General features: G+C 45.5%; 3 protein-coding genes and 1 long non-coding RNA gene across 12 annotated transcripts; 2 read left to right on the top strand and 2 right to left on the bottom strand.

The window, feature by feature from the left end:
• The first annotated feature begins 36 nt into the window (after positions 1 to 36).
• On the top strand, positions 37 to 6,965 carry LOC133165064 (neurabin-1-like). 5 transcript variants are annotated; one of them, XM_061294453.1, is made up of 18 exons: positions 37 to 1,516; positions 1,876 to 2,008; positions 2,091 to 2,211; positions 2,374 to 2,478; positions 2,616 to 2,694; positions 2,786 to 2,905; positions 3,016 to 3,069; positions 3,442 to 3,542; positions 3,792 to 3,920; positions 4,028 to 4,124; positions 4,180 to 4,240; positions 4,311 to 4,447; positions 4,522 to 4,742; positions 4,828 to 4,893; positions 4,971 to 5,190; positions 5,284 to 5,382; positions 5,529 to 5,720; positions 6,081 to 6,965. In XM_061294453.1, exons 1-18 carry the CDS (start codon positions 59 to 61, stop codon positions 6,300 to 6,302), a joined length of 3,615 nt encoding a protein of 1,204 aa, XP_061150437.1. In that variant the 5' UTR covers positions 37 to 58; the 3' UTR covers positions 6,303 to 6,965. The 5 variants fall into 5 exon arrangements, 4 of the variants coding, with proteins under 4 accessions (XP_061150437.1, XP_061150436.1, XP_061150438.1 ...); XM_061294452.1 differs by having other exon boundaries at positions 4,519 to 4,742; XM_061294455.1 differs by having other exon boundaries at positions 461 to 1,516; positions 2,094 to 2,211; positions 4,519 to 4,742.
• Positions 6,559 to 16,721, bottom strand: LOC133165067 (integrin alpha-6-like). 2 transcript variants are annotated; one of them, XM_061294458.1, is made up of 25 exons: positions 16,440 to 16,721; positions 14,247 to 14,374; positions 14,090 to 14,169; positions 13,749 to 14,010; positions 13,542 to 13,673; positions 13,069 to 13,282; positions 12,815 to 13,008; positions 12,290 to 12,387; positions 12,088 to 12,215; positions 11,939 to 12,028; positions 11,799 to 11,860; positions 11,556 to 11,725; positions 11,336 to 11,476; positions 11,143 to 11,258; positions 10,909 to 11,065; positions 10,758 to 10,835; positions 10,505 to 10,584; positions 9,845 to 9,922; positions 9,674 to 9,776; positions 9,423 to 9,593; positions 8,326 to 8,427; positions 8,119 to 8,229; positions 7,919 to 8,017; positions 7,730 to 7,855; positions 6,559 to 7,111 (listed from the first exon to the last, which is right to left on the bottom strand). In XM_061294458.1, exons 1-25 carry the CDS (start codon positions 16,619 to 16,621, stop codon positions 6,956 to 6,958), a joined length of 3,258 nt encoding a protein of 1,085 aa, XP_061150442.1. In that variant the 5' UTR covers positions 16,622 to 16,721; the 3' UTR covers positions 6,559 to 6,955. The 2 variants fall into 2 exon arrangements, with proteins under 2 accessions (XP_061150442.1, XP_061150443.1); XM_061294459.1 differs by lacking the exon at positions 6,559 to 7,111 and adding an exon at positions 7,564 to 7,656.
• LOC133165214 (uncharacterized) lies at positions 16,694 to 20,082 on the top strand. The gene is made up of 2 exons (XR_009717524.1): positions 16,694 to 17,676; positions 19,251 to 20,082. It is a non-coding gene; the product is annotated as an uncharacterized LOC133165214 (long non-coding RNA).
• On the bottom strand, positions 19,973 to 27,776 carry LOC133165057 (uncharacterized). 4 transcript variants are annotated; one of them, XR_009717503.1, is made up of 3 exons: positions 27,278 to 27,776; positions 20,519 to 27,152; positions 19,973 to 20,393 (listed from the first exon to the last, which is right to left on the bottom strand). XR_009717503.1 is itself a non-coding variant. In XM_061294432.1 (2 exons), exon 2 carries the CDS (start codon positions 26,890 to 26,892, stop codon positions 21,046 to 21,048), a length of 5,847 nt encoding a protein of 1,948 aa, XP_061150416.1. In that variant the 5' UTR covers positions 26,893 to 27,152; positions 27,278 to 27,776; the 3' UTR covers positions 20,307 to 21,045. The 4 variants fall into 4 exon arrangements, 2 of the variants coding, with proteins under 2 accessions (XP_061150416.1, XP_061150415.1); XR_009717504.1 differs by having other exon boundaries at positions 20,767 to 27,152; XM_061294432.1 differs by having other exon boundaries at positions 20,307 to 27,152.
• Between the last annotated feature and the right edge of the window lie 181 nt (positions 27,777 to 27,957).

Below are 27,957 nucleotides of genomic sequence, written 5' to 3'. Positions count from 1 at the left end.
TTCTAAAGATTTACTACCAATTAGTTTCTTCTAACTTCAAGTGGACCTTCATATCCTCATGATGCGGACAGACCACAAAGGCCGAAGTGCCTCTCCACACAGGATTTTATATGAGTCTGACTTCCGCACCATTAAATGTTCATTTGACAGTGGGAGCAACCTAAAGCGTGGCTCCACGGCTGCCTCCTCCCGGTGTTCTATTGTGCACCATTCAGGTCTACCAACCAGCCTCTCCGATTCCCTTGTGACCCTCCACAGCAGTGGCCGAGGGAGAGCCAACAGCACCAGAGGAACTAAAATTAGGGACAACATCTTCTTCCAAATGGACAGCCAAAAACAGCTAAGACAAATAAGTGACTCGGGGCAGTGTGGTTCTAGCACCACGGCTTTTCTTTCTCCTCAGAATCCTAACATTCAACTCCAAACGTCTCAAATTCCCACCACCAGACCTCTCTTCATTGGCTCCGCCTGCAGCATGTCCACGCCTGAAACCTTCTTACAAGATAAACCGGGCAGATCAGAGGAGATAAAGGACATAGACAGGGCTGCTCTTGCGCAAAAGTTCTCGGTGACCAGGAAATTGTTTGAGACCAAAGCTGAGAGTGGAGGACAAGTGTCAAAATGTTCTCGAAGCAAAGATGAAAAGGATAACGTGGGTGAAGACAAAGGCACAAAAGAACACGTCATAAATATCCTCTTACCTACTACAACGACAAGCCTTAAATCTCTTACATCAGATGCCCTCAGTGGGGAATCAATTAAATCTCCTTCCAGCCCTGAGGAGCATGGACAGACCCCAGCGGGTGAATCCAAGGAAGTGGAGGCCAATAATACGGCTCTTGACTCGAGCTTGACCCCTGAGGAGCCACTCAGGGCAGAGCTTGTCCATGTGGATTCATCGGAGAGTGATGATGGTGAGGATAAAGAAAAAAAGAGGGGTGCTTTTATTTTTAATGCATCATTTGAAGAGCTGGCGGATGATGTTTTTGAAGATCCCATTTTGGAAATGTCAAATACTTGCTTGATGGAACTCATCGCGAGAGACTGTAGCTTCATTGCAGACAAGTACGAGCAGGTGAACGAACAATGTTGGGAGGAGCCGAGCCGACGTACTGACAAGCCAAGAGAGGAGCGCTGGGACATGGGTGAAGTTTTGCAAGAAAATGCAGACAAAGAGATTGTTAAGAAGACGTGTACGGAAAGTGAAGTTGAAAAGAAAGCTTGGGTGACACCTGAGATGCAGGAATGTGCCAATGCGGTGCCACAGGAAAGCGGGAGAGAAGAAGAAAGCAGCGAGGGACGAGTTGACATCAACGGAAGCAACAAAATGCTTCATTGCGGGATGAAAAACCGAAATTCAAAGCAGGAATTCTGTGCGGAGCGTGTGGAGAACTCTCTCCACCCAGGCAACGGGCTTTCATTAGAATATGAAGAAATTCCTGGCATTCCTAAACTGTCTGACCAGGATGACGATGGCACAAAGAAAAAAGTCCGTTTTTCCTCAGCACCAATTAAGGTGAGCAAATGTTTTAAGATTTTTTTTGCGCAGCATCTCCGAGCGTGTGTTGCTTGAGAAATGCAAGCCCTCGGCCATGTTTGGAGTGGAGTGGAGGAAAGACAAGATTGCACATGCTTCAATCTGTCCATTAATGTTCCATTAAAATATAAACGCTCTGGTGGTTTACACAGTATTAAATTAGCTTGATTCCAGAAAAACATATGGAAAGCTTATTCAAACATAAATTAAAATAATGAAATCACAAAAATGACTGATTCAAATCTCGTGCTTTGTTGAACGCCAACAAGTAACGTTTCAAAAAAATGGAGTGAAATGTATTTTTTATGTTTTTTGTTCTGCGCATCTTTGTCCTCCAGGTTTACACCACTTACTGCAACGGAGAGTACAATAGACGCAATGACGATATCGACCCCGTGGCCGCATCGGCCGAGTATGAGCTGGAGAAGAGAGTTGACAAGATGGATGTTTTCGAAGTGGAAATTCAAAAGGGTTTGTCTTTTCCTCTGCCAGTTATAAAATGATATGAAGCCTTACTGTACATTTTTGGTCCCCCCCCCCCTCTCTCTTCCAGAAGATGATGGACTGGGCATTAGCATCATCGGAATGGGGGTAGGAGCAGACCAGGGGCTGGAGAAACTCGGTATTTTTGTCAAAACGGTCACTGAAGGTGGAGCAACACATAAGGATGGAAGGTAGGGATTTTTTTTTAAAGACACTTCAAGCCATGCGTGTTACGCTAACTACTTGTCTAATTATTTGAACGTGATAACAAACTGAATTTTGCATAATTTATAATGTGATGACTTTAAATCGAGCCCAATGGAAACAAAAAAAGGATTCATTTCGATTTTTAGGATTCACGTGAATGATCAGATTGTGGAGGTGGACGGTGTGAGTTTGGTGGGAGTGTCGCAACTGTTTGCAGCCACAGTGCTCAAAAATACTTCAGGCCTGGTCAAGTAAGTTATTCACATTGCGCTTCTGTTTTTTTTTTACATACTAGCTTCTAACTCAGCCATTTATGATCAAATGTTTTTTTAAAGGCTTGCAAAAATATCCTTACGTGCAATCAATTTGATTTCTACTTCACCATAAGGTTTCTGATCGGGCGAGACAAGGAGGGTGTGGAGAGCGAGGTGGCCCGGTTAGTCAACGAAAGCCTGGAAATGGAGAAGGTTCATTATGTGCAATATTATTCCGAATCCGCAAGAAAATAAGATGGAGGGGAATGGTGTGAAGTTATTCTCTGATTGCGGCTCATAACAGAGCGCGAGGACGAGTGAGGATTCAGAAACTGATGTCGGCATACCTGAGGATGAAGATGAAGAGGACATGTCTGTACTGTCGTGTCTGGATAATGACCAGCTTTGTCTCAAATACCAGAAGGTACAAAGTTGGATAAGGGGAGATGCCAAATTTCTACTTGCTAATATTTGTAAATGTAGCTGGATTTTTTTTTTTTTGTGTCACACATTTTTCAATTGTCATCTTGATAGCTTCAATCCAAACTGCAAAGGAGAACAGCTCAGCTTGAAAGTGCCCGAGAGAAGGTAGGCCAATCAATCGCACAATCCAATGCTCATGTTCATAATAAACTTTTACATTTGTCTGACCTCATTTTAATGGCCGATGAGATGGCTCAACGTGGCATAATTAGGACACAGGGCACCTCTCCATGTCTGCTTCTTGCTGCGGTGAAAATAGGAACGCGATACAAAAATCTGTCTTTCCTCTCTCCGCCCGCGGAACATCAATGAGTCTTTTATTTGGCGTTTTCAAAGTCCCAAAGTAGGAAGAGTGAGCCAGTTTGCTAAAAATATCTCTTTGGGCATTCGACTGATGAAGAGATAAGCGTTTCCCTTTGTGTATTGGATACGCCATATGCTGAGCACATCGCTAAACCAATGTTGTTCTCCTCGTAGGTAAAGGCGTTCGAGCAGGAGAAAGCGAGATGGGAGAGCCAGACGGCAGAGCTGCAACAAAAAGTGGAGGATGGAGCCGACAAAGTTGACAAGCTGGAGAAGTGCGATATGTCCATGATTTTGTCATGCGTCCTGAATCAATTTGCCTGTTTTGACCCTATTCACAACACAAATTTCCATTACTGTTTTTACGAATCAACATTAGCGTTGATGCTACTTTTAGAAGACGTCCACGAGTCGTCACTAATACTTTGTGATGGGTCGCAGTTTAGTCAGCCCAGTTACAGAGATTGTGAAGTTGTACCGTACATGACTTATTGTTGTTTTAACAGTCTCTCTGGCTTTACTAGGTATTGGCAAGAGGCCCAGACACTCTGCAGGGTTGTGAGCCAGCGACTGGCCGATGCCCAGAGCCAATCAGACAGCCTGGAAATCAAGTACAACAAGGCCAAGAGACTGCTCAGAGAGTACCAGAGCAGGTAATCGTTTAATTCCTCTCTCTTAGCCAGTTAGCTCTGGACCGCACTGCACTGCACGATAGTAAGCTGTCTCGTCACTTGAGGGACTCGACTCTTAAATGACTCAGGGAGGAGGAGGCGGATGCTAGGGAAGCGGATTTGCGGCAAGAAATGGAGGAGAGAGACAACAAGCACAGGGAGACTGTTGAAAGGCTTCAACTTCAGGTGGGGATAGTTTCCTAACATCGCACAAATAGTAAACATGATGTACTCCTTTCAGTTGGAGAGAAAAGAACCGAGGACGGCAGGGACACCTCTTGATGTGGACTCATCAGTCCCGGGTAGGGAACTCCTAACATACTTTGACACTGACCACCTTAAAACAAAATGTTTGACAAATATGTGTGTCAGATCCAGAGTGGTACGTCGCAATTCCCAACACAGAGCGACTGGACTGCAGTGCGCACATAGCTCGAGGTCAGCTGGCCCAGAAGTTCAAACGCCATCCACCCACCCGAGAAAAACTCAGGAAGAGCTTCAAGAACGAGGTGTGAGGTTTAAAACCCCGGCGGGCAGCAGTTCAATGTCATCCCAATGATGCTTCCCGTTGTCGCCAAAGCAGGAGGAAGGTCAAAAGCCACAGGAGAGCCAATCGCAGTCCGAAGGCATCGTACAGAGGAGCAGCCAAGTTGAACTTTCCAGTTCTTCCCCTTTCTCAGTCAACAGTCCCGGCGACTCGTCTGTCTTCACGCCGCCGATTTGCATCACTGACACAAATGCCGCTGTCATCACCTCCCATATGAAATCCTCCAGGAAATCCAAAAGAAAAATGCCTGACTTCAGGTCTGCTAAACAATTGTTTTATTTTCTCTCTCTCAATACGAGCCCAGACGTATCTAACTTTTCGCAATGTGATGTTGCCGCGCAGTGGCCTCCGTAAGTCTCTGACCAAGCGGAAGAGTGAAAAACTGCACAGAGGGTCCATGAACAGCAGGTGGGGTTGATATTTGCCGTCAGAGTCTTGACGGTGCTACTTGAAGAGCCATAGAACAAATCTCTCAATCTGTCCAGGGCGTCTTGTGGCGACCTGGTGGACGAACCAGCTGAAGTTTCTTCATCGGGCTCTGTGACCTCCATGCCCTCCTGCTTGCCCTTTGGCTGGTTTGCAGAGCGAGGGAAGGAGAAAGAAAACCAGGAGGAACGGGAGAGGAAAAGAAGCACCATCGAGAAGATGCGCTCCCTGTCCAGCAGCAGTTTGCCTTACTTGACCACCTCCGGTAGAAAAGATCGGGTATGAAGAAAATATTGCTAACTTGCGGGACATAGTGGGCAGTAAAGAAACCAAGATGGTTGGCAAGTCTTTGAAGGTTTGTGTCGGTTCCAGAATGTCAGCTCCGCCATGGATAGCTTCAGCATGAGGGATCACGGTTCTAATCACTCTCTCCCCGAACACGCTAACACCTTCACCTTTGTGTCCACAGAGGTACGGCTTTCCTTTCCTCCCTTTGCCTTCCTCGCTTCCGGCCTCCTCGCACATGGCGCTTGCTTGATTGCACTTTTTCTCCAAAGATGATTTTTATTGACCATCTTAAACTGCAGTTTCCTTTTATTTGTGCTCTGTGCGACTAGAGCTTAGATGATGACACTCTGCCGATTAACAACAACAACAACCAGTGGCAAAGTCGACCTGTATTGGAGTGGAGCAGCCAGCAAGTGTGTCTGTGGTTGGCGGCCGTCAACATGGAGCAGTACACGATTCATTTTGCAGCCAGAGGAGTGGACGGGGCTCTGTTGCTCAGCATGGACACTGACAAGCTCAAGGTAATGGGTATTAAAAAAAAAAAAAGTTATATATATCTATTGAAACCAACAGTTACCTAATTTCACAAACATTCAAATTCAATTTTATTGTCAAGAAGTCTTCTAAAATTGTTGTGACCTAAAGCTGATCTCAAGTATTTCTTTATCAAGTCATACCTTTACCAATGTCATAAAAAATATTTTTTAAAATAGCATTTTTTTCTTTATTAAACAGTTCTTTATAATTAATGATTATTTAACAATTAAAGAGGGGAAAAAAAACATACGGATTCGTTTGGGCAATGGGCGTCCTGGTGGTAGACATTTTAGTGAGGGCAAGATGGTGCATTGTGTTAGATCTTGCTTCCCTTCTGTTCCAAGGCCATCGGCGTGTGTCAGAATGACCGCGCGTCCCTCAAGAAGAAGCTGAAGGAGATGAAGAAACGGGAGGAAAAAGAAGAGCGAGGAAGAGAGAAAAGGCGCAAGGAGTCAGCTAAGCAAAATGAGAAGAATTGTGCGAGTGAAGGTGTGGTGATTGAGAACACATCTGCTCTGGCGTCACGACACACCGGAAGAACGGCAAGGACCGAGTCGCTCCTCTAGAAGAACTTGACGTTCCCACCAGCACGGATGTACGTTTGAACCATCCCACTCACAAAAGGATGATTTAGATTGGCATTTCCTGAAGGACTTTTTTAAAAATTATGCAGAACACCAACAATTTCACATTTACAGCACTTGCGCAAATGTTTTTATACTTTAAATTATGTATGAATTTTAAGTCTTTTTTTTTTTTTTAATAAATAATGCTTTAAACGTCCAGCGTTAACTTGAAGATGATTACACACGCACATGCATGGATATGGCAACTTTAATTTATTCTTTAAATTTGAATCCATTTGCCAATTCTACACTGCAGTCATTGCACAATGTGCATTGTTGGGAGCAATTAAAAGTCACACTTGTTAGCATTATATAACTCTTTGGTCTGTCTCGAACGTAACAAAGTACCCCTTAAGTGAATAAATACATAAACTCAACAAATGAAAAAAAATTATAATTCCCTTGCCCTCAATCCCACCTGACACAAAATGTACAAAACATGCTCTAAAGTAATTCAAGACCATCAACTGAACAACATTGTCTCAATTTTCATTTAAGACTAAAAATCATCACCTTAAGTGGACATTTTGGAAAAAAAAAAAATGTACAAATGAATATCTTGCTATTTACATTCCACCAGGATGTGTTTCGGGTTAAGAATAATGCTTGTTGTCATGCCACGTTGTCACCCAAGATTTCTTTTCCAGGTTTTGCCAGTCAGCATTCGCATCCCTGTCCTTACGTTTGATCCGAACTGCGTTGTAACTGGGAACTTTGTCTTCGTCTTTGGCCCGTTTGAAGAAGCCGCACTGTACCAAAAGAAATATATGATCAGTGAAGAGGAAAATCCTGAATGTGTTAAGTAGCTATAAGTGCAGTAGCAATCAAAGAAAAGAGCAAAACAGAGATGCGCAAGGGCAATTATGAAATGTTGAAGAAATATGTCATTGCTTATGTGCCACCAACCCAAGGCCAAGCATGCACAGTGCTACCTTGTCATTCGAGTTCAATTTCTCAAAACATTCATTTTAACTTTTAATTCCAATGCATAACGAGAAGTTGAAGCACTCTTAAGTCAAGGTAACACTGTATATTAATTCAAGTGATAGTCACATGACCAAAAAAAAAAAAGCACAGTCAGCTTTTGAAATAGCATTCATGGTATTGAGTAAAGCCCAAATTCAAGTGCTACAAAAGCGACAGAGAACTAAGCACCACATTTTCACTCATTATTAGCAGGCTGGGTAAAATTCGCCTCACGTTTTGTTTTCCCCTTTTTTTTTTTTTTTCACGCATTTGTCAGCTTCTGTTTTTCTGACAGGTCCTGTTTGTTCCTTTTCCTACAGACTCCACACTGAGGAAAGGCAAGTTGTTAGCGCATCTTTATCATCACAAGATGTAATGCCAGTGCGTGAGTTTATTCCTACCTTCCAGAGAAGGAACGCCAACAGCGCCAGTAAGAGCAGCACCAGAAGAACAGACAAGACAATGATCCACCATGGGACTCCTCCACTTCGGGCCTCACGCCTCTCAGGGTATGCAGTCAGTGTCATCTGGAAGAAAAAAAGAAATGAAGTTTATCTCATTTAAGTCACATAGTGTGTGCGCGAGCTTACCTCGGTTTCAGCGTTCTCCAGCACCATGTTCTTTCTCGTGCTCTCAACATGTAGAGTCGCCTTGACGATGATCTCCACATGATGCAAATTGTTGTAATCCTGTTTGGAAAAGCAACAATAACAAAAGGACAAATGCAGCCTGGTCATGCAGGAATTGTGTCTGACAGAAATCATTTTGTTGATTAATCGAGAGCTGTTACCGTCAACAATGTGCCGTTCCAGAGACGGGAGTGAAGGGTGATGACAGCATTACTGTCCAGGCCTTGCAGGGGACACTTGATCTTCACACACTTGGCCCCATCGGCACATGACTGAAATTAGAGAGCCAGACAGGTAACTATTTAATGAAATGTACTAAAATGACTCAAATAAAACAATGCTAGTGGTAAAGTATTTTGTTTTTTTACCAGAATTTTAGCATTCCCCTTGTCCACCAAACGTGAAATAATTCCTTCGTCACCTTTCCGGGTTTTTTGTGAGGCCCTTTTGTACCTGGTGTTGCTGGGGTCCTTTTAAAAAAAAAAAAAAATGCAAAATTGTAAGCAAGATCACACTAACATTTCTAAAACTTTATTTAGCCAAGGTTCAACAGACAAGACGACAAATCATTTTAAAAAAGATAACATAAAATTAATATTTGTCCACTAATCTTTATGTATGATTATCAAATATCGAGGTGAAACGTTTTGTTCTACTGTTGGGACATAAAACCGCATTAAAAAGGCACAGGTTGAGGCAAACAATACTCTGCCACACTGAAAGGGGGCGGACGTGAGCCAACGGGTGATTAATGCTGCCTCATTTGTAGCGTGTAGAAGTAGACGTGACAACAGCTGTCACAACCTCAGCAAAGCATTTTTGGGATTTGATGACGTGATGATAGACGAGCGTCAAAGCTTCATGAGTTGCTGGCCAAAATGAAAAAAAAATGTGTCTGAACTAAAGGAAATTAGGGAGGACTTTTACAACAAAGTAACGGAGCTTTATGTGGACATCATCGACAAATAAAGGTAAGACCGCAAACGTAGAATGCCAATGAGATACAACATAACCAGTAGCCAATTGAATAAGATACTCTTTTGGATTTAAATATTTGTTAATCTTAAGGAGCCAGTGCCTCAACAACCATGAAATATGCTTGGACCACCAAGGTGCCTGACTAGATGATTGTCTTTTGAGGATTTTCAAATTTTAAAAAAATATATTTATTTTTTGTCCATATTTCCAACAATTCCACCCAACATTTATCAGCATTTTCTGAAGAGTTTTTGTGGCTTTGTAAAAAAATAAAATTGTAGTTTTATGGACCCTTAGAAATCCTTGGTCCCATTACCCCCCCCCCCCCCCCCCCAAGGAAAAAACAAAATCCTAGCTCCGCCAGTGACATCCTTGAGATCAACTCTGTTTAGAAAGTGCTTTGGCGCCATCAAGTGTCATGTTGGAGCTTTATAGAAAAAGAACAAAAACAGGAGGTTGCATCAAATCCCATTTTCTACCCACTGACCTTTTTGAGAGGATTGATCTCCGATTTTGGCGTACACTCTATGTGGTTCACGCCTGTGGCGGTGACCTTCGTCAAGTAGAGAAGCCACTTGTTCTGCTCGGTGGTCTTGGGCCAGTCAATATGCAGGGTGGCAGTGCCAATATCTGTCAAGCGCCTTCCGCTGTTGATGATCTGAAATACACGATATTATATCAATAATTGCAGAGGAAGATGAGGAAAAAGAAGTGAGCAAACTTTTCTTTTGTACTCACTCTGATCTGATGTGTGACAGGACTTCCAATGTCTCGTTCTGTTTTCATGGCAGACTGATCTTTGGCTTTTCCTGAGAATTGCACCTGCGAGGGCTGAACTTGCCTGGGAAAATGGAAACTGCCTTCAATTCTGTCCGGTTGCGCATATTTGAAATAAAATATATATTTTACCCGATCATATTCAGCTGCAACATGATGGCCACGTTGGCCTTGGCTTTAACAGCGGCGAGGGTCGGCTGCTCGCTGGTTCTGCAAGGAATCAAAAGTAAACAGCTTGTAATTAGCCACACTAGCCACAACCGGCTAATAAAGGACATATTTTTAAGACAAGGTTCTATGGTTGGTCACTAACTCAGGTTTGCAAAATAGTTAATAGTGATAATTGTATAAAAAGCTACTTCTAAATACACACATTTGGAAACTACAAGATCAATGATAAATATAGTGTTCAATTACTAAAAAAAAGATGATACAAAGTGAAAATTATTCATTTTGAAATGACTCAAGTCCAATGTATCCCACTGGAGATCCTCTACTGTGGGTATAAAAAGTCGACACACCCCTGATCAAATAACAGTTGTTTTTTTTTGTGATATTATGTTACCTATGACCAACTAAATTTTATTGCGTTTTGAATGTATATTTGACAGCAATCATTTGGTTGCATAAGTGTGCACACCCTCTTCGAACTGGGATGGGTGTGATTATATTGGGAATGAAATAGTCACATTCCAACTCGTTAAACTGAAGTTAGCACAAAGTACATATTTGCCAAAACGATGTGATGGTAAAACGATAATAAAAGTGAAAGTGTACCGAATGTGAACTTACGTATCCGGTCGAAGATCAACCTCGAATTCTGTGGTGTTTACTGAGATGGTGGCTGTTCCCAGAATAATGTAGAAGGTTTTCTAGAAACACACATACAGACAAAACCACAAGATGGTGGTTTGACTGCTGAAAGTTTCTTCATGGATTCCATTTTAGCACTTTGTTGCCAGATTTCGCAACTTTGCCAAACTACCATAGCAACTAACCGCAATCAACAACTCGAACATTTCTACACAAATACGAGTTCACTTACCTCAGCGTCGCGTTTGAAGGGGTTCCCGAGTTCACAAGTCACCAGAGAGCCATTCTTATTGGCCGTGCAAGTTACAAGCTGGAATCAGAGTCGTTCAATTACATTCACAAAATGTGTGAGTGAATTTGTTTGTGTGTGTGTGTAGGCATACGTTGGGCGGGCTGCGGAAAGCGGAGTACGTGATGGCACGTGGGAAGGAAGCCACCACTCGTGCCTCGTGCGCATCATCTCCGTTCTGATTGGTCACTTTCACCTCCAGGGCGATATCCCTCTGCTTGCTAAGCGAGATCACCGGCACGCCATTTTCCCTAAACACAAAGACGGCACAGTAAAAAACAAGATGTGTGTGTCGGGGGGGAGGGGGCATTCTTGCTTTTTTTCTCACAATGGCAACGGTGTGAAGGTGTCGTCCTTAGTTGTCATGTAGCCATAGCGGTGCGCCACCTTTAAGTTACTCCGGCAAATGTTGTCACTGCCGCAACCCTCTTTCACAAATTGAATCTAGCGAGATATAAACACATGACATACGTGACGTGATGTCACGTCCTAAAAGAAACGGCGACACGCATCTTGCATACCTCGCTGCGTGTCAGCACTGTGTCTTTGGCGTCGAGGACAGGCGACATATCAGATGAGCTCTGTCTACGTTTGCGTTGGCCGTTCTTGATCTCCACATCCACGTCGATGGGTACCCCTCGAAGTTTGTCGCGGATATTGTCCTTATCGAGGATTATTTACGCACAGCATTACGTACACGTCAATAAGGAAATGATTTTTCCTGTCGAGTGGGATGTCAACCTGCATGGCCAGCTGCCGTGTGATACATTGCTTCCTTCCTTTGGTATCCAAGACCACGGTCCCTTTGGATTCATATTCGCTGTCAGAAGCCGACTGTTGAATGAAGGAGGCCCTGGGGAGGAGATTCTTCTTTCTTTGGTCAGCGTCGACCGACATGGTGTATGCAACCGCTTGAAGAAGGAGAAGGGAGTCAAGTTTGGTGTAGAAAAAGATTTTCTTGAAGGAAAAGATGATCGCTCTTACTCAGTCTCGGGGTGTAGCTCTCGGGGTTGGCGTTGTAGGTGAAGCAAGCTTGAACGTTCATGCTGAGGGAGGAGCACAATCGGAAATGATGTGGACAGCAACCTTCTCCGCAGTAATCCATCCATTTTCTCAAAACTCACCAGAACTTGTCCCCACAGTTCTTATTAGTCAGGTCGATTTGTTTTGGCGTGTAAGTGACTTCCTTCTCGATGCCGATGACGGGGCGGGCTCTGAGAAGACAGGATGAGCTTCTCTATAGACGGGAAGCGGAGCGGAGCGGAGCACTCACCTGTACACAAAAACGGCATCGGAGAGGGATCCCACAGCCAGGTCAGGGTAGGCGTTTCTATCCAGATCCATGTTACCCGCTAAAGAGTAACCGAACATTTTCACTCCCGCGGGCTTGCCAGACAAAATCTACGGGGAAATTTGTTCAGCAATTTTGACATTTTCTCAACTTTACGCTTGACCAAGAGGTTATTTTTGTGAACCTGTTCTGCTTTTTTGGAATGGAGTCCTGTTTTTGATCCATGGTAGATGTAGACATTTCCAGAATTGTCATCGTCGTAAGGGGCTCCCACGGCAAAATCTGTTACAGTGAAGAAGAATCGTGACTTTAAGGGAGTGGGTCTCAAACTTTTAGGTCCAGGGACACCCGTATAAGGGGTACTCGGCCAAAAATTACTGCTGAGGATTTATGTCTGTATTTATTTATAAAGTCAAATATCCAGTGCAATGTCTCGTACTGAAAAAAAAAATCATTGTTTAGGGGTGCGATGGAACGAATTAATGGCATTTCCATTCATTCCAATGGGGAAAGATGATTTGAACTTAAACTTGGGTGATTTGAGTTATTTGGTCAAAGAACAAATTCAACTTGTACCTCAGGGCACTGCTGTATTTTAACAAGTGATTCTTTTTTTTTTTTCTAATATGATTAATTATAATATTTGTGCAATATTACACCTTTTATTATGGCAATCTCTTTTCGTTTATGGTTTGATAATCAGCCTCACCATGGTAACCATCCAGGTTTATGTCACCCAGATTTTCCACAGCCAAGCCAAACATGGAGTCCTTCGGTCCGTCAATTCTGGTGGGGGTGATCTTGTCCCATTTTCCGTTTTTGTTGACAAAGACGTACGTGGCGCCTCCAATCTCGCCATCTTTCTCAAAGTACTGAGGCGCTCCCACCACAATGTCATCCCAGCTATCAAACCACACCATTAGCATCTGATATACTAGCATACACGCTCTGATTTTGACTCACCCGTCTCCGTTGAGATCCAGCACGGCCAGGTCATAACCGAACGACGAGGCCAGCCCCTCGCCTTCGACTGTGTATTCTTCCAACAAGATGTTGCCAGTATCGGGGCCTTTCTTGAGCAGAACTATCGCACCACTGTGATTGGCCCTGGGAGCGCCCGCCACCACCGTCAGCTGACCTTTCTTGGTCAGACGCTTACTCGAGTCCAGGGAGAAACCTGTGACCAGGAGACAAAGGCTTAACAAACATGCAGTGGTGGGAAGGAACAAATATTTGTGTACCCGAGTAGATTTTTCAGGTCTTGTACTTGAAGATTTATTTTGTGATGACTTTTTACTTTTACGTAATTGTACTTGTCGATTTTTCTGATACCTGCACAATTTTTTTCTAATGATTATTTTTCCGTTTTTTTTTGTTTTAACAGCAATTTTGCCACCACTGTAAACACATGACATTGTAAGGAGTGAGTGCTTCACCGAGGTAGCTGCTAGCAGGTGCAGGGACAAGATCGGGGTTCTTCTCATTTTCATCCCCTGCCTCAAAAGGCCCGTCGTCATAAATGCCCAGCTCTAGGAGGGTGTCATTTCTTTGTTCCAAACGTACCACACCTAGAGAAGATGAAGCAAAGCAATGTTAGACATCAACCGAGGATCACTCAGACATGGCACAGTCTTATGTGTCACCTTTCCAGTTGTAAGCTCCAGGAGCTCCAAAAATGAGGTAATGATAGTTCTTGTCAAAAGTGGCCGAGAGGCCCTGCTGGCAGGAGCCAAACATCTCGTGACCTCTGGGCCTGCTGTCGCAGAAATGCCATGTTCCTCCATCCTCGCTGGATAAAGGGTCGATTTCCAAATCCTGACTCAGCACGTAACAGCGGCCGATGATGTCGCGGGATTCAATTGGGGTCTTCACATTGGTCCTGCGCTGGTATCGATGGGCACAGGCCTACATGGGAAAACAATTGAAGTTATACTCAGCTAAAAAAAAAACTCATTTTTAGAACAAGTTGCCAAAAGTTGTTTACCACAACTTTGCCTCCTGGCCCCTGACTGTTGACCGTCACTCCCATCCACTGATTCTCTTTGCTTTCTCTCTTAGTGTCCTCTGAAAGTTTTTCCAAAAAATGAGTGATTTTTTTTTTTTTCCCAAAAGCTCAGAAATACAGTCAGCAAGAATCTCACCGTCTTTATCAAATTGAACTCGCGCACAGCTTGAAGAAGGTGAGCTCATGTCGCAGCTGTACAGTCCCCCCGTCACTTTTGCCGTTTGACCGCTAAAGCCTTTAGCTCTCGGGGCCCCGACCAGTAGCCTGGATCAGACATAAGAAAGATTATATTCAGAGAGAGAAAAAAAAAGCCATTTGTGGCTTCATCAATTGCACACTGTTCAGTTTTAGTAGCTTAAACTGTCATCTTCACTCAACGAGCTCTTCCTCTTGTGTGTCGCATTAGCACACATTCCACCGTTTCACACAGCCAGCTATTCAAAGACGGGTTCTATCTCTCGCAACACACACACACACAGGATGTCTTTGTGGGTTGAAAATTTGAGGCAAATGCCACCAGCTCTTTTAAATATGAGCCGGCAGAGTGTTACTTAAAAACATGGATGGAACGGATGCTTGTCGTAGCGGAGATACGATGACCCACCGTTGACCCAGTTGTTGAACTTATCATTGAGCAGCAGAGGAGGAAGCCCTATTACGTTCCCTCAAAGAATTAAAAAAGAAAAACGGAGACAGTCTGTGTTGGTGTGGTATTGTTTACACACACACACACACACACACACACACACACATACCGTGGTGCATAATCACCGGGAGACCAAGGCCAGAGCAACAGAGTGACCATAACGTAACAGAGGCATCCCATTAAAAGCGGTGTAATTTATTATTTTATTTTTTTTACACAGCAGTGCTTCCTGGGGCACAGCCTGTTGCTTGGCAACATCTGGCAGCGCCCTATCAGAGAGAGAGAGAGAGAGAGAGAGAGTGCAAACGAGAGAAGGAACATAAAGCCATGTGCTGCCCAACCTCCATTTTTCCACAAAATGTCTGCCAGAAGCCCATCCCAAGCCGGTAAGAATTTTTTTTTTTTTTTTGCTGCCCAGATGAATAAATTATTCCTTTCTTTTCAGCATCACCATTTTTGAAAGGTATTTGATGTTGGATAATCTTACACAACCTGAGGCAGAAGAAAAAAACGGACACTCCTTGTTGTGTAGCAAATACTGAAGCCCTCACAAGAATGCAATGGTCAGTCGATTTTTTTTTTACACCCCCCCCCGCTTTCACTAACTCAGTCTGATAGTGATTGAACACGCCTACTCACGCAAACACACGCAAACTGTAAGAGCTCCTCGTGTCCTCACCTGCAGGTACACGCACAACACATTGCTGTAGGGCAGTGCTTCTCAATTATTTTCTGTTACGCCCCCCCCTAGCAAGAAGAAAACTATTCGCGCCCCCCCTCCCCACCGTGACTATCCTAACTTGTCTTGTAAGTCGTAAAATGTTGCACTGTCGCAAACGTGACAGAAGTAACAATGAGAGCGCCACTGCCCCCTGCTGTAGTAAACGCGCAATTACACTTTATTCTAGTACTGCCAAGAAAAAAGCCTGTTCCCCAGGGTCACACGCGCCCCCCCAGGAATAGCACCGCGCCCCCCAAGGGGGGCGCGCCCCACTATTTGAGAAGCACTGCTGTAGGGCGTGAATTTCTGAATATGATATAACTGAATACTTGTTGCACACGTGGCTGGGAGACGACTGTTATCTATTCCAACGACGTATAGTGACGGACAGAACAATTAAATGCTTTTCCACTAGGTGGCAGAAATTTACACAATGATTGTTATTTTAATATGATTAGGCCTACTGTGCTACTGTATTTGAATGTTGGTCATAATGACAGGATTTACTTTGAAAATCAAATATACCTATTTCTTAAATTGATTCCAAAATTGAAAAAATAGATTCAACATTGCTTTATGAGACGGAAATAGCAGGGGAAAAAAAGCTAAAAAGCAACTTTACAGCAGCAACCTGGTTCACATTCCACCACTGTCAAGGTAAAAACCTTCCATAACAAGATCTGTTGTCATTACAGAGTAAAATGTTGACAGCTACTTTCTGGATTGTCACAATCCACAAACTCCTGCAGCGCAACGTGAGCGCGCGCACAAACGCGCACAAGGCCAAAGGCTCATAAATTATTAACTTTAACGGAGAAGTTCTTCAGAGACTTCTTAAACATGAACAAAAGTTGCAAAGTAAAGTGCGCAGATCCATTCATGTCGAAAAGGTGTTGATATCTATACCTGAACCCAAATGATGACGTAATATTTGAGAAGTGTACAATTAAAGTTGCTCTCACATTCTTTTATCCTCTGGCTCTAGCTGTCGGTGCATGGTCATGGAGAAACCGAAAAGGCTTTCTGGATCTCCGTCCTTGCGCACGACGTCCTCGGTGTCCAGGTTGAAGGCTGAAGACAGTCGAGCGCATCCCAGCAGGAAAGCGAGCAACAGCCGCAGTGCACCTGACGTTTTGCCTTCCATGACACCCGTGCGGTGCGAATTCTCTGGAAAAGTTGCGGAGAAGGTGAATCCTTGCTGTAGGAGCGCAGTGACACTGAGAGAATGTAAGGAGGGGTTAAGCGGTGTGCACTTTTCACTTTGGTTTGCCCCTCCCTCCACTAGACCCACACACACGCATATGCGCGCACACACAACAACCCACTATCGTCCCACGCAGAACTGGAAACTAGTTTCAAATACATTGTAATAGGCAAGACGATACACTCTGTTTAAAGTTTGCAACAAATTATAAAATAGCATAACTTTTTTTTTTTACCTTTGAGAACTTAAAAGTGCCTGTACCTTACAATGACTACAGTAATCCCTCGTTTATCGCGGATAGTTGGTTGCAAAAACCACCCGCAATAAGTGAAATCCGCGAAGTACGATGCTAATTCGCGATCGTACTAACACGCAAAAACGGACTTCTAAAGGAATGTAAACGAACATTTGGAGCAATACTACATTATCCTAAAGTTTAGACACATGTTTCCTCAATTTAGAAGTTTTATTTTGACTTTTAAATGTTTTTTTTAATTTGGAAAAAAAAATCTGCGATGTAGTGAAGCCGCGATAAACGAAACGTGAAGTAGCGAGGGATCACTGTATACCTGTATGGTTTTTATTATATAACAAAATGTCATTCTTGATATGGTCATATAATAATAATAATATCGATGTGGCTGTTTGGCGACTTCCTGACTATATGACGGTGTCGCAGGCATTTCACGCAACCCACCGCTTGTTCCTCACAACCAAACGTGTTAGCAGACAACGCGGGCTTTGTGTGCAGGGAGAGAAAGAGGGCAGACAGAAAGGGAGAGGGAGAAAGAAAGAAGCCGCCCACATACTGTACAAAAGGCAAAAATAATGGTGGAAGATGGGAGTGCTCAAGCATAGAAAGGGCAAAGTGGGAAGAATGCTGTTCTTATATCCATCCAATTATTACGCCATTTGGAACTGTGTGGATTTGCTTTGAGAATCTTCTTGGAAAACGTTGTTATTTATTCGCTTGCAGGTTTTAGAACCCACGACAGGTTTGATGCTACTTAATCATATTTGACATGATGGGGAAAATATACAAAACTGCTTTGTTTTAGTTCAAGTAAAGTCTCGCATGGGAGGAGCACCAGTAGTCAGCAACATGAATCAGCCTTATCGTGTTGAAAGAGCAGCGTTCAAAGTTGGCGAGGTTGGGTGAAAAAACTCCCTCTGACCTTCAAATTGCTCACACACACATTTGCCAGCAAATATCTCTCCTTCCTTTCTTATGCACACTTCAGCTTCCCTCACAGGATGAATAACAAAAACTTATTTACTAACACAAAAATGCTTTATCCAAATAATTACGGGTTACTTGGTGTCTGTCACATAGACTAGCCTGAGGCCCGGCCTACTGTTTGTCCTTAAAATCACAACTTGTGGAAGGAACAAATAAACAGAGTGCGGGGAGTGTCATAATGGCCATAGAGGTGTAAAATGTTTGTGTGTTTTTATGGCACTGTCCAAATATGTAGCCTTGGGTTATTGATAAACGCAGTAGTCTGTTTTACTGAGCCTAAGATCTTTCACAACTGTGACAAGGTAGTCCACGTTTACTGAACACAACTGGCACAATTCCATATTCAGAGTATTTTAATTTTGAAATAAAACATAGGCATACTCAACCACGACATGGATTGATTGCAGGTAAATCAAATGTACTAATCTGTTCAATCCAGTGGTGTTCAAATACCCTCGGGTCGGTTTTGTTCATTTCTTCCACCGGGAAGCAATGTAAGTTGCAGTTGCGACAAATTTTATGGAATGAGCTCAGCGGATATATGCGCTCGCACACACGCATTTGAATAGTGTGTAACCTAAAGCTGACACCAGCACAAAGCAGACCAGATTGCCCCGCAGCCAAAGAGAACCATTATTGCCACTATGCGCTAGAACTCATTTTAATTCAAAAACACACATGGTTTGTTTTAGAATAAAATTAAATTAAATTAACAGAGATATTCAGAAGACAAAAGAAAAGTGCTGGTAAATTAAAAACTGAGAAAAGCATACCAGGCAATAAAAGAATCAAGTTGAGAAAACAAGGTTTTCTAAACTTTAAGTGTCAATCAAGGTGGGTTCAATGCACCCGATTTTTTTTCATGCATTGCCCACTCAATCACATCCCCATGCTGAATCCCGTTTATTATTAGAAACTGAACGAAAGGCTGAAGGGATGGCGCAGCTGGATGTTACATCTGCCATTTTCTCAACTATCTTTCAAAATGTGTTCAGGCTGCAAAGAGGATGTTATGTCGTATTTTTTCCCCACCATTTATTCAGTGTTATGTATCGGTATTGATATACCGTACGTATCGAGTCGACTTTTATTGGAGGAATGCACACCCCTACTATTTAACATTAGCATTAAGCTAACAGACAGAAAAGTGATGTGGTTCTTCAACGAAAGACAGCTCAGTCGTATCTCAAGGCAGCACTGCAATCTGTTTTTAAGCTTACTCAACTCTTCTTGCCCAGTCATAGATGCTCCTTTAATCAACCAGTAGCTACATGCCCCAGTAAAATGAATGTTCACTTAAAAATGATGTCTTGCTTTACTGTCCTGCAGGTGCTTTGGCTATGTCTGTTCTGTAAAGGTGACTGACTGCATGAATCACAAATGTGGTTAATGCAGAGCAGATGTAGTCAGACAGATCTGCATAAACAAGTCTTGAAGATAAACTCATCGTATTCTGAGGTTAACATGGAATCTGGGAATTCCTGTGGTGCTTCCTCAGCAGTATCTCAGGTAAGTGTGATAAATCACAACTTCCACATATGGGAATGTAAAAAAAAAAACTTGACAGAATGTTATGCACAACAATATCAAATCGAAAATGAAGGGCCCATTGTTAGATGTTTAGACAATTCTTTGTTCACTTATTTATGGGAAAAGTGTGATCAAGACGTCTTTCAGTTCCATCCCAACTGTGAATACAGCAAAGCATGCTTGGATGACTTTGATGAATATGACAGCGTACATTTTTGAAGCTTTTTAATCCAATTTAAAGATATCCGAGCAGAAGAGAATTGTTTTCCAGCAAAGAAGTGCAGTAGGATGGGAGGCCGGGAATGAGTCCCAACATGCCGGAAAGGAATGAAGGATGAATTCATGACCAGAGTCTGACACCTCGCCCTGTCACTCCCTAAATCTTCAACGCTTACCCATTTTCTTCAGCTGGTACTGTTGCAATTTCACCTTTACTAACAAATGATTTGAGTCATGATGAATTCCAGTGTACCAATATAAATTGCTGATATGATCCACAGTTAAAATATTATGCAATCAAAGAGGATTATGCAACAATTTTATTCCTTCAGGTCGAATACAATATGTACAAAGCAGGATGATATCTTTTATCATAACACACGTGGCTAATAAAATCATAACATGTGAATCATTTCCTGGCCGGACATGAGTAACAAACTCACCTTTATTTGTCCAATCCTGCCTGCCACACCCACAACACTGGCATAAGCACAAGTGTAAAGGAGGATTTGGCGCCCAATGTTGGGGAGGATAATACGCTAGATCTGGGGGTATATAGTGTACAAGATGGTGTATCGGTCAGAATACAGGAGGCAGCAAAGGACGTTTGGACACAGGGAATGGCCAAAAGGTAGATGGAGGGATGGACAGGTTTATTGAGTAGCAGGATTGAAGGTCATAATAGAATTGCAGATTGATAGAATTGCGGAATGATTGCGGAGTCTGCAATAACAAATAATAAGAATAAAGGTAAAGACAATCCCAAACTAAACATTTCAAATATGGCGCAAACATGCTTTAAATGACCCTAAAGGAAATACAGTATAATAACGTCGTTGCCAACGTACATAGTTGAATTCTAACGCTACGAGTGGCCGCATTATACTTATCTTAATGACACTCATCGTAATGTGGGCAATCGGATGGTCTGGGGAGACCTCTAGTGATCGAAATGAGGAACAGGAATGGCGGCAACAGGAAAGTGTCTCTCGTCCGCGAATCCGCTCAGAGTGCCATACAAGGACCCGAACTGACACGATGGCAACAAATACAAACAAATATACTTATTATACGACAACAACGATCTAGGGCTTACCTTTTGGTCATGAACTCGGCTTTTTTACTTGCTTCAACTATAACTAGAAAACTTCTACCCCACCATACCGCGAACTGCTCTCTTCCGGAGTGCCCTGCTCATGCGCAGAGAACGCCGCGTCACCCCATGGAATCACGTGACATGCGGAGCGGGAAAATAGGCAGAGCCGCTGCCAACACAGACATGCACATAGAACAACACAACATGCAAACGATGTCACAGCCTGTTGTACAGCCGCCCCCAAATGTGCAGGGCACATTTGTTTCAAACAAAGGCTCATCAGTCTTTATGAGAGTCCTGAGTCACTTCCGCTGGGAGGGCTGGTAGCACCACCAGTCGAGCTACTGGTCGGGTGTACTGCCGCCCTTTAATGTCGACATCAGCTGACCTTATGTGGCCATCGTCACTGCGATGAACCTTCGTCACATGACCAATAGGCCACATGGCACGGGGTAACTGTGGCTCGGTGATCATGACCACTGACTTCTCCAGGAGGTCGGGGGGGGAGGCTTGCCATTTCTGTCTTGTTTGCAATCCCGGTAGGTAATCCCTGATGAATCTTGACCAAAACTGGTCGGCAAGGACTTGGGAGTGCCGCCAGCGCCTTCGGCTCAGGATTTCGCTCTTCGGGTAGACGATCTGGGGGAGTGATCCATCAGGCCGCCCCAGTAGGAGGCTGTTGGGGGTCACGGGGTCGACGTCAGACAGGTCAGCAGACACATAGCCCAAAGGTTTTGAGTTGAGAATGGCCTCCACTTCCAACAGGACGGTGGAGAGGACGTCCTCATGGATAGGCTCAGTACCTAGACAGGTGCGGAGTGCAGACTTGACTGCTCGTACTTCTCTCTCCCATACTCCACCAAAGTGAGGGGCTGCTGGGGGGTTGAAGTTGAATTTGATTTTACGTGGAGCGAGTTGACTTTGTAGGGTTGGACACATACTTGTGAAGGCTTCCCGAAGCTCCTTCTCTCCCCCCTTGAAATTGGTCCCGTGGTCTGACCACAGTTCCGAGGGGGTTCCTCTTCTGGCAATGAATCGCCTCAAAGCCATCAGGAAAGCATCGGTGTCCATATTTCGTATGAGGTCCAGATGTACCGCTCTGGTGGTCAAGCACTTGAAGATGAGACCCCAGCGTTTCTCATGGCGTCGTCCAATCTTTACTAACATGGGACCGAAACAGTCCATGCCAGTGGCGTGGAAGGCAGGTTTATGCAACTGGAGGCGTGCGGTTGGGAGGTCAGCCATTTTAGGTATGGAAGGCTTGGCCCGCCAGCGCTGACAATCTACACAGGAACGTTGATAGCGACGAACTGCTTCACGGCCGTGAATGATCCAATAGGTCCTCCGCAACTCTGCAAAGACTCGCTCTGGCCCTGGGTGTTTAAGGTCCTGGTCATATTTCTTTATGAGCAGGCGGGTCACAGGGTGTGAGGCGTCGAGGACGATAGGGTGTGGGGTGACCTCGTTCTGGCCCTCTAGACGGCGTAACCGGCCTCCTACTCTGATTAGGTCGATGGAGGTGTCGATGACTGGCGCTAGAGTAAGAAGTCGACTCGAAGTTTTAACAGGCTTCCCTGCAGACAGCTGAGCACAATCGTCTGGGAAGGATTGCTTCTGGGCTCGTTGAAGGATGAGTACTTCAGCTTGTCGGTATTCTTCAGCGGTAGGTGAGTAGATCGGAGGGGCCTGGCCATGAAGCTCCCTTGCAGTAGCGTCCATGAGTTCCTGCCAGGTGTTGCACGTCTTGTCTTGTAGAATGGCAATGTCAGGTGAGGTGACGGTGGACCCACAGAACGTACCTTTCCTTAGTTCAGCGGCATCATCAGGTGGAATACCGTGTGGCATTTCTGGCCAGGTGGTTGGACCCTGTAGAAGGAAGGTGGGTCCTTGTGACCATCGATTGGGCTCCAACAGGGATATCAATGTCTTCCCTCTTGTCAGGTCGTCGGCAGGGTTGTTGTCTGAGTCTACGTAGCGCCAAACAAAGCCTTCCGTAAGCTCCTGGATCTCAGCTACTCTTGACCCTACAAACACCTTGTATCGACAGGATTGCGAGTGTAGCCAGGTGAGTACAGTGGTAGAGTCAGACCACAATACTGTGCTGTGTACTGGGAGAGCAAGCTCTTTCTTGAGGGTGGAAGCCAACTGCGCTGCTACAAGAGCCGCACACAGCTCAAGGCGAGGTACAGAATGCACACGCTTAGGGGCTATGCGGGAGCGAGCCAGAACAAAGGATAAATGTACCTTACCCTGGTTGTCTTCGGTTCGGAGGAAGGCTACAGCCCCGTAGGCCTTTTCTGAGGCGTCAGCAAAGATGTGCACTTGCCGAGTGGTCCCTTCGCGGTGGCTATCCGCAGGCGCATACGGACGTGGCATGGTAATGTCCGGCAGATGCTTGAGCTCCGCCTCCCAACAGGACCAAGCCTGTAGCAGGTCAGGAGGGAGGTTAGGATCGTCCCAACCTCGCTGCTTGTCCCACAGCTGTCTTAGGATGAGCTTGGCGCGAATGGAGAATGGCAGCAGGTATCCCAATGGATCGTACTGTGAGGCTAGGACTCTATAAATGTTCCTCAAGGTTGGTACATCGTAAGGGACTAACCGCTGCTTGTAGCCTAGGGAGTCTGCCTGCCAGTTCCAGCTGAGGCCCAGGGTCGACTCAAACGGGTTGGACTTATCTTGGGCTAGCCACAGGTCTAGACTGGTGGATCTGAGCTCTGAAGGTAGGTGGCTGAGAACATTTGGGTCATTGCAAGCCCACTGTCGCAATTCGAAGCCGCCCGAGGCGAGGAGTTTCCTGAGCCGGTCCACCCGACCCTTTGCTTCGCTGGGTGTAGCCACACTCTGCAGGTAGTTGTCGACATAGAAACAGTGCTCCACGGAGAACCTCATGTCATCGTTTGACTTACTGGGATCCTTGACATGTCTTTGCAGGGCGTATGTCGCACAACATGGGCTACAGGTGGTCCCAAAGGGGAGGACCTGCCATTCAAAGATCTTGGGTGGTTGTTCTACCTCTAGGTCTCTCCATAAAAATCTCAGAAGGGGGCGATCCTCAGGGAGGAGACGGACCTGGTGGAACATCCCTTTAATGTCCCCACTAACTGCAATGGGACCTTCTCGGAACCTCAATAGGACCGCTAGCAGTGAGGCACCTAGAGTTGGGCCTGGTAGGAGGAACTGATTAAGGGACTGGCCCAAAAATTGATGAGAACAGTTAAAGACGAGGCGGTTCTTCCCGTTATGGGTCACGAGGTGATGGGGGATAAACCAGCTCTCCGTTGATGAGGTGTCCTCGCTAATTTCCTGCACTGCGCCTGACTCGATGAGTTTCCGCATCTCCGCTTGGTATGCTTGTCCCTGCTCAGGGTTCTTAAGGAGGCGTCTCTCAGTGCTGCGCAGCAGGGCCATAACTGATTCTTTCGGTGCTTGCAATAGTGGCATAGCCGCATGGCGTAACAGGGGAGTAGCGTATCTAAGGATGCCACTCACCTCGGTACGTCCTGTCTTCGTCTCCAGCAGGGCTATGGCTTGCTGATCCTGCTTGGATCGTGTCACTTCCCTCTCTGGCCTGTAGGGGACTGTATCCACTTGCCAGAGTCTCTCCACATGCCTGTAGAGATCATCCATGGGTGGTGGAACAGAGGTGAACAGGCATTGAGCTGGGTGAGCTGGCCGCCCCGTCGACTGACACGGGCCCTGCAAGGTCCACCCCAGTCTAGTGCGGACAGCTGCTGGGCTACCATGAGGACCAAGCCTGACAGGCTCGATGGGGGTTACGAGGTGGGGCTGGTCTGAACCTATGAGAAGCAAGGGCTTTACTTCTCGGAAGGTAGGAATAGGGATTCCACGCAGGTGCTTGAACTTCCTCTGTAGGTGGCTAACTGGGTAGCTATGTGGGGCTAGATTAAGATGGCTGGCTGTAAAGGCATCAGTGATCTTAAACATAATATTAGGGTTGGTGGGAGAGGAGACCCGGAATGACACTGTATGGCCATGCAAGACTTGGATGTCCGAGCGCACTGTGCGCAGTGGGAGGTCTTCGGGAGCGCCGTTAAGGGCTAGGGACTTAGCAGCGGTGGGGAGCAGCATAGTCCTCTCAGACCCATCATCCAGTATAGCGTAGGTGTCTAACTTCTGACTACCATAGTGCACGTGTACTCGCACCACCTTCAACATGACTCGGTTCCCCACGTGTGGTCGGTCAAGGTAGAAGGACTCGGAGGCACAGGTAGTCAGGCAGCTTTCAGCCTTTGGAGGTGAGTCATCCTTAACTTTCTCAGGTCTTATGTTAATCTCGTGGAGAGCGAGAAGGTGCTTGCCTTGACAAAGGTTACAGGGTTTCTTGAGGTCGCACTGAGCGGCGAAGTGTCGACGGGCACAGCGCCAACACCGCTTGTGCTCTTGGATCCACCTCTTCAGCTCGTCTTTGGTGAGCTGGGCTACACCACTACACTGGCTGAGGTAGTGGTCTGTACTCTCACAATAGGCACAGTATACCTTGGACTTGTCTTTCCCTTTGACAGGTTTCTCTTTAACTAGTTTCACTGAGGGCTCCTGGCTACTATGCAGGACTGCTGTTTGCTTAGCCACAGGACGAATGTTCCATTTAGTGCTCTGCTTCTCCTTGGAGCTCCGGCTACTGGTAGGATCGTCAAAGTCCTGGCACCATGACTCGTGGCGAAGCCACTCTGACAGGTCCCGCAAGGTGGATGTGGCTCCAGATCGAGTGGGCTGGGAACGGCGGAAATCGGCTCGCTGTTCAGGCGGAAGCTTACTCAGTAGGCGAGCTACGTGAGAGCCACAGCTTAGTTCAACTTCTCCTTCGTGGCCCAAGGTCTGGAGGAGACCCACCAGTGATTGTATTTGAAGGGCAAATTTCTGGAACGCCATTGGATCACCCCGCCTGACCTCTGGGCCGTCCAGGACGCTGGATATCTTCTTTAGGGCAAGCTGATGAGGTTGACCATATTTGTCATAGAGAGCTGTCATGGTGTCCGTGTAGGGTGTTGGAGAGTTTAGATAGGCGTCAGATATCAGTTTGGCCTCTTCTAACTTAAGATGGTCTACTAGTACCTGATACTTGAAGAGTTCTGTAGCATTGGAGGGGAGGAGGTTCTCTAATGCTATACGTAGCCGGGCGAACTCACTAGGGTCCGGGAAAGTGAACTTGGGAATGGTCGGTTGGGGTCCTCTGTACACTGGCTCTGGGTATGGAGGTTGCATGTAAGGGGTGGTTCTGTGAGAGTGTGGCACTTGAAGATGTGGTTGACCAGTTGGGGATGCTCCTAGAGGTAAGGGTAAGTTACGTGGCGGTACAGGAGGAACGTGGGAGGACTCACGGCTAGAAGGAATGAACTGTGGATGACGGAATTGGGCTGGTTGTGGCTGAGGCCTGTAGTGTAGAGGCTTGGTCTCCGGTGGAGTCGGGTAAGGAGGTAGCTGATGAGCTCCCAGATTCAAGGCACTGAGGTTGGCGTTTAGGGCTTCCTCGGGTTCAGGCCATGGCGGAGGATCAGGCCAATCCTCCTCTTCCTCTGACTCAGTGAATCTCGAGCTGTTGCTCGTGGTGACGGCCCCATCAGGTGGTTTGGGACTGGAACATGCTGGTAGAGGGATGTTCACTTGACTCATGCCTATTCTTAGAGAGTGGGCCACGTCAATCAGCTGCTGAAGGTCACTACGGGCTTTATTTAGCTCCTTCAGTCCGGCATGGATGGCTTCGTGAGTCTCACGCAGAACCGCATTCCCATCTTGTACGGTGTGGCGGTTCGGGTGGTACTGGTCCTGGTTTGGCTGTTGTTGGTATGACTGGACAGGTGCAGATAAGGTTCTATCATCCGCATTCCTCCTCCGGGTGAAGCTTGAGGCTAGCTGAGGGGCTCTATGCTGAGCAGCATCCTCGAAGCTCTCCGGATGAAATTGAGGTGCACGCAAGGAGATCGTCTGGACTAGTCCCTGCTGTGGGTATGACGGTCTGCCTGTTGGGGTCGGTGTAAACGAGTCCCAACGTGGTTGGCCGCTGTGCTCATATCCCACGTAGTCCACCTCGAAGTCCTGCATCCAAGCTGGGGGGTGCGTCCGACGTTTTGGCCTCACATCCAGGTGTCTTTCTTGATCTTGCTCCATCCTGAACACTATATCCGGCTCGAAGGACCACAATGTAAAGGAGGATTTGGCGCCCAATGTTGGGGAGGATAATACGCTAGATCTGGGGGTATATAGTGTACAAGATGGTGTATCGGTCAGAATACAGGAGGCAGCAAAGGACGTTTGGACACAGGGAATGGCCAAAAGGTAGATGGAGGGATGGACAGGTTTATTGAGTAGCAGGATTGAAGGTCATAATAGAATTGCAGATTGATAGAATTGCGGAATGATTGCGGAGTCTGCAATAACAAATAATAAGAATAAAGGTAAAGACAATCCCAAACTAAACATTTCAAATATGGCGCAAACATGCTTTAAATGACCCTAAAGGAAATACAGTATAATAACGTCGTTGCCAACGTACATAGTTGAATTCTAACGCTACGAGTGGCCGCATTATACTTATCTTAATGACACTCATCGTAATGTGGGCAATCGGATGGTCTGGGGAGACCTCTAGTGATCGAAATGAGGAACAGGAATGGCGGCAACAGGAAAGTGTCTCTCGTCCGCGAATCCGCTCAGAGTGCCATACAAGGACCCGAACTGACACGATGGCAACAAATACAAACAAATATACTTATTATACGACAACAACGATCTAGGGCTTACCTTTTGGTCATGAACTCGGCTTTTTTACTTGCTTCAACTATAACTAGAAAACTTCTACCCCACCATACCGCGAACTGCTCTCTTCCGGAGTGCCCTGCTCATGCGCAGAGAACGCCGCGTCACCCCATGGAATCACGTGACATGCGGAGCGGGAAAATAGGCAGAGCCGCTGCCAACACAGACATGCACATAGAACAACACAACATGCAAACGATGTCACAGCCTGTTGTACAACAAGCACAAAACACACACCCTGATATCAAGTGGAAGTTACCAAACATACCCTTGGGGCTGTTTTTTTTCTCTTCTCACTGAGGTGGTTTACACCTACTCAAATCAAATGTATATCAAACTCATAGTTGAAGAATATGCATCCCCTGTGAAGATGCTTTTTTTCCCATGCAATTCTTCAGTTTGGAATTTTGGTGGCAG

The sequence above is a fragment of the Syngnathus typhle genome, linkage group LG13, assembly GCF_033458585.1.
Source record: "Syngnathus typhle isolate RoL2023-S1 ecotype Sweden linkage group LG13, RoL_Styp_1.0, whole genome shotgun sequence".
NCBI lineage: Eukaryota > Metazoa > Chordata > Actinopteri > Syngnathiformes > Syngnathidae > Syngnathus > Syngnathus typhle.
This window is presented reverse-complemented; position numbering and strand designations above follow the sequence as displayed.

Bases quoted from the DNA above. Each gene is read 5' to 3' on its own strand.
- LOC133165067 (XM_061294458.1), bottom strand. From the start codon at position 16,621: ATGGAAGGCAAAACGTCAGGTGCACTGCGGCTGTTGCTCGCTTTCCTG. The intron at 11,861-11,938 runs GTGAGTTTTGAG...CTCCTCCCTCAG, and splicing joins AACTGTGGGGACAAGTTCTG to CATGAACGTTCAAGCTTGCT. The intron at 7,112-7,729 runs GTAGGAATAAAC...CTTTTGGTACAG, and splicing joins TGGCGTTCCTTCTCTGGAAG to TGCGGCTTCTTCAAACGGGC.
- LOC133165057 (XM_061294432.1), bottom strand. From the start codon at position 26,892: ATGGAGCAAGATCAAGAAAGACACCTGGATGTGAGGCCAAAACGTCGG.
- LOC133165064 (XM_061294452.1), top strand. From the start codon at position 59: ATGATGCGGACAGACCACAAAGGCCGAAGTGCCTCTCCACACAGGATT. The intron at 2,695-2,785 runs GTTCATTATGTG...GGCTCATAACAG, and splicing joins AAAGCCTGGAAATGGAGAAG to AGCGCGAGGACGAGTGAGGA. The intron at 5,383-5,528 runs GTACGGCTTTCC...CTGTGCGACTAG, and splicing joins TCACCTTTGTGTCCACAGAG to AGCTTAGATGATGACACTCT.